The 5,165-nt window shown below is 46.7% G+C and overlaps 2 protein-coding genes across 2 annotated transcripts; both read left to right on the top strand.

Moving 5' to 3' along the window:
- The first annotated feature begins 1,618 nt into the window (after window positions 1-1,618).
- Window positions 1,619-2,969, top strand: LOC112458061. Its single transcript, XM_025021473.1, has 2 exons — window positions 1,619-2,240; window positions 2,349-2,969. The coding sequence occupies exons 1-2, from the start codon at window positions 1,767-1,769 to the stop codon at window positions 2,967-2,969; spliced, it is 1,095 nt and encodes a 364-aa protein (XP_024877241.1). The 5' UTR covers window positions 1,619-1,766.
- A 1,033-nt stretch (window positions 2,970-4,002) lies between these two features.
- Window positions 4,003-4,925, top strand: LOC112458063. Its single transcript, XM_025021474.1, has 2 exons — window positions 4,003-4,207; window positions 4,303-4,925. Exons 1-2 carry the CDS (start codon window positions 4,098-4,100, stop codon window positions 4,865-4,867), a joined length of 675 nt encoding a protein of 224 aa, XP_024877242.1. The 5' UTR covers window positions 4,003-4,097; the 3' UTR covers window positions 4,868-4,925.
- The last annotated feature ends 240 nt before the right edge of the window (window positions 4,926-5,165 follow it).

Raw genomic sequence — 5,165 nt, 5'->3', positions numbered from 1 at the left:
GCTTGAAAACGAAAAAATCGAAAACGGTGAAGAAAAAAAAGCTAACGAATAAACGGATACTTCCGACAGCGAAACGAGGCGGTGTATTGCCGATTCTACCGTTGTTGGGAGTTCTCGGTTCTCTGGCCGGCGGAGCGGCGGGAGTCGTAAAGGCCGTGAACGATAACAAAGCCGCGCGGCGTCAGCTGGAAGAGATGCAACGTCACAATCGCGCCGTGGAAGGTCGCGGACTTTATCTCGCTCCGTACAAATATGGACGAGGGCTGTATCTCGGCCCGCACAAACGCGGGCGAGGAGTAGCGTTGAAAATAAAAAAAAAAAAACGTCAAAAAGACGTTAAATATGCCCGCGGGTATTACGACTAACGTACAATTGAATCGACTGGCAAGGCGTATGCGCGTACCGTTCTTCAGAGGTGTCTTCATGCGTGATTCGTTACCGATCGGCGGTGTACGTCGAAACGAGAGCGGTATCGTGAATTTGGACGATGCAGCGGGTCCCGGTACTCATTGGGTAGCGTACGCGAAGAGGGAAGATCGAGTCGTATATTTCGACAGTTTCGGCAATCTTCGACCGCCGAAAGAATTGGTGCGATATTTCGGGCCGAGCGTGACGAAGATCGAGTACAATTGCACGTCTTATCAGCGATACGATCAGAACATCTGTGGACAATTGTGCCTGCGATTTCTCCGGACGATCGACGCTAATTTAAAGCCCGACGGTGCGCCGTGGTGACTCAGTATTCGTTAACGGTTTTCGCCGACATGTCTATAACGTTCACGCTGACGGGGAAGAGCAGCATCCTCGCGGAGCACTATTTTCCCGCCGTGGATCTGAGCGACGGTGACTACGAGCTCGGTCTAACGTGTTTTGAGACTTATCACACGATTCCGAACGTGAATTCTTCGAACAATAAATTTTATTTCGACGAGGATGACACGGAAATTACGATTCCCGAGGGATCGTACGAGATACGAGCCATACATGAGTTTTTGAAACGCGAAATTTCACGAAAACGCCCGCGACGCGTAAATCGTTCCAACGATGATCGTACGTCGGTCGCGAATATCGCGCGAGAGGCGACCGCTCGCGCGAACGGCTACGAAGACGAGGCCGCGGAATACCCGATAGTGCTCCGCGCAAATTACAATACGATGAAGAGCGAGATCAAGTGCGCTTTCAGAGTGAACTTTAACAAACCGAACAACGTTGGATCGCTGCTGGGATTCTCGTCGAAGCGTATATTGCAGCCGAGACAGTGGCATGAATCGGACGCGTCGATTAATATTATCAACGTAAACATTATCCGCGTGGAGTGCAACGTGACCGCGGGTGCGTACAGCAACGGCAAACGTGTTCACACGATACATGAATTTTCACCGAGCGTACCACCGGGATATAAGATATCGGAAACGCCGGCGCAGATCATTTACCTGCCGATCATCGCGCGAAGCGTTACGGATCTAACGATACGCGTCACGGATCAAGACGGACGATTGCTCGATTTTCGAGGAGAAGAGATCACCGTCAGATTGCACGTACGACGACTACAGCGATAACGCGCGACGTGTGACATGCTCGTGTTGAACGACTCAGAGCGTGCGACGGATAAGAATATCTTTACGACTGCGACGATCGACGATATCATCAAATCGACATTCGGTAGCGTTAAAACAGAGACGAAAACAGAGGCGAGAAAGAAGCTCAACGCATCGAACGTTAAATTTTTACAATCTCTGGGATTCGCGGTACGAAACATCTGAACGATGACTGAAATTCTTAACATCGGAGGCGAGCCGGTCTTTGACGATCGCATCGTCAAGATCGAGACTCACACGTACAACCCGTACGCCAACACAACGTTCGAGTATAGCGACGAGATACGAATACCTATACAACAGCAGGATCTGTATACGTTGCCGTGCGAAAGTTTTCTCTACGTCGAAGGAACATTGACGGTGACCAGAGCAGCCGGCCAAGCCGATAACGTGGTATTGGGGAATAATTGCGTCGCGTTCATGTTCGATGAAATTCGATACGAGCTCGACGGTGTGGAGATTGATCACTGCAGAAACGTAGGAATAACCAGCACGCTCAAGAACTACGTTACGGTATCGTCCGACAAAAGCGTGATCCTGCGAAACGCGGGCTGGGAACCGCATAATAACGCGAACGGATACTTCAATTTCTGCGTACCGCTCAACCTGTTACTGGGATTTTGCGAGGATTACAAACGCGTGGTGATCAACGCTCGTCACGAATTAATCTTGATACGATCGCGCACCGACAACAATTGTCTGTTGGGAAGTCTCGCGTTGGAGCCTACTGTCAAACTACTCAAGATACAGTGGCGAATGCCTCACGTGGTATTGAGCGAGGTCAACAAGCTGTCGATGCTGCGCGCCTTGGAAAACGGACGATATCTAAGTATGGGTTTCCGTTCGTGGGATCTGTACGAGTATCCCCTGTTGCAGAACACGACCAAGCACTCGTGGGCCATTAAGACCGCGACTCAGCTCGAGAAACCGCGATACGTCGTCTTCGCTCTGCAAACGGGTCGGAAGAACGTCATGTCCGCGGACACGAGCCGATTCGACGACTGCAAACTGACCAACGTGAAACTCTACCTAAACTCGGAAGTCTATCCGTACGACGATTTGAATTTGGACTTTGGTAAACACAGATGGGCGATTCTGTACGATATGTACGCGCGTTTCTGCAAGGGCTATTACGGATACGAATATCTCGAGCCGAGTCTCACCGTTTCAACTTTTCTACGTAACGGCCCGTTCGTGATCATCGATTGCTCTCGACAAAACGAATCCGTCAAAAACGCCACCGTGGATGTCAGACTAGAATTCGATTGCATGGAGAACGTACCGCCGAATACCTCTGCGTACTGTCTCATCATACACGATCGCGTGATCGAGTACAATCCGTTGACCAACGTAGTGCGCAAAATAGTCTGAGTGTTCGCGGCAACGTCGACGAAAATTTTTTCTCTCTTTAACTCCCGATACAAATTTATGAGAGGGGAAAAAGAGGGGAGCAGGATATAAAAATCAGAGTGTCGCGAAACGCGCGTCATTCCTCTCGATTCACGCATCGAAGAAAGAGAGATATTTCTTCATGTTTGCACCAACGTTCGTCGACCTGCAAGGTTTCGTCGTCGGGATGAAGTTTGTCGTGAAGGAGGTGGCGGTGCTGAGAAACGGGGTCATTCTGGCGCATTACATCTTTACATGCCCCATGCCGTGGAATCTCCTCACAAAATCCGACAAATCGTGCGCTTCCTGGTTGATTCGCAATCACCATGGATTACGATGGGAAGACGGAAACGTGTCGTACAGCAAGGTGAAGCGTTTAATTACATCAGCGGTGCTCGGTGAGGAAGAGGACAACGACGACGACGACGACGAGATGCCGACTCTCGTGTACGTCAAGGGATGTCAGAAACGAGAATGGCTGGTAGATCTGCTTGAGAGTAAAGCGAGAAAAAACCTAAACATCGAGACTCTGGATGCGGATTACGAAGATATCGAATCTTTAAATAATCTAGATGTTACCAATACTGTGCGATGTGGAAAACACATTAAAAATTGCGCATTGCAAAATGTATTAAAAATATTTAACTGGTGGTCGCGACGCCAGAGAGAATTGTCATCTTTTTAAAAATAAATTTTATACGTATGTGTAAATTTTTCAATGTTTTATTTCTTTTCCCTTTAGTCGATAGTGTACAAAATTAAAGAATAAGTAGGTATACGTGACGAATTCTAACTCGAGAGCTTCGAGGAGGGGGAATGGGGTATCAGTTTTAGACGAACATGTCTGAACATGTTTTGCGGTTGATGTCATGCGGAGGGGAGAGGGGGAGGGGGGGTATACGTCTTAATAAAAAACATCCTACCTTAGTCCCCTCTCCTAAAATTCAGAGCGCTGATTGCGCGTTACAGAAACATTAATTTCCCCTTCTTTCATCATAGTTTTGGAAGGGTTATAGTGGGTGCTGTCGCGTATACTCGATTAATTTTATACGACTAGTCTCGTATCGGCTGCTTGTGCGAACGGTCCGCTTCTCATAACCGAGAGAAAAAATGTATTCCGTTGGAGGAAGCAACGGCGGCAACAGCGGCAGCAGCGGCAGCAGACGTATGAATTATTACGTGCCGATTCCCGATGTTGAAACTCCAACGTGTGAAAACAAGTAAGTTTTGTATAATTTATAGAGCTTTATACTTTTTTATATCTTTTTTGCGAATTGTATTATTTTGAAAGTAATCTCATTATTTTTTTCTACAGCATTTCGTTGGATCGTCGCGCGGTTCGTATACTCAGCAGACGATACGCGCTGACAGCTACGGAATACAAATTCCTCGAAATTGGTATCAACGTGGGTCCACCGAGCTACGTGGAGATCGCCATTGGAGATCCTCGCCGAGGAAAGGAACTGCTGTTGTCTCTCGAAACGTGGAAGGCGCTATACGAGCAACGGCAAAATATTCAGAATTTCTTTCGCAATGACTTCAAAGATATCCATAGTTTTATAAACGTTGGACCGCTAACGGTGAGAGTTTGTACGGTTAATAACATCAAACTCATACGTCTCGAATCTGCAAACGTATGCTTGAGAATGACCGAATCGACGTTGCATCGTATGTTCGATCTCGATCGATGCATCGATGCGAGATTCAATCATTTGATCAGAATACTTGCGACGGTCGATGCAAAGTTTGCGCAGTTCTCCGATATCGCGTCCACTGTGAAGGATCCCAAGGAAGCGTCGAATGTAATATACGCTAGCGATGCGTTCAATACGAATCAGATCATCGATTGTGAGCTCGCAGCTTTAGTTTTTAGCACGTAAGATATATTATGTAAAAGAAGAGTTAAATAAACAGGCTTTTCTTACACCCTAAAACGAACGATGTATTTTTTTTTTGCGTGCATGTCCTTCCCTATACCTAACTTTTTTTCCGACGTTTTATTGTTTCCCTTTTTTACCCCGTATATCTCGGAGTTTTTTTTAGAAATTTTCTTAAAATAAATAAATAAATATTAAATAATTATCTATTCCCTTTCTCTTAGATAGTTCTCCTATACAGAAAAATAAAGAGGAGAGACCGCGACGGTTAAGTCGCATAAAATTTTGGTCGAGTACCTAC

Source organism: Temnothorax curvispinosus, unplaced genomic scaffold, assembly GCF_003070985.1.
Source record: "Temnothorax curvispinosus isolate PA1 unplaced genomic scaffold, ASM307098v1 QBEX01008644.1, whole genome shotgun sequence".
NCBI classification, from domain to species: Eukaryota; Metazoa; Arthropoda; class Insecta; order Hymenoptera; family Formicidae; genus Temnothorax; species Temnothorax curvispinosus.
Note: the sequence above shows the minus strand (reverse complement) of the source record. Positions and strands in the feature narration are given on the sequence as shown.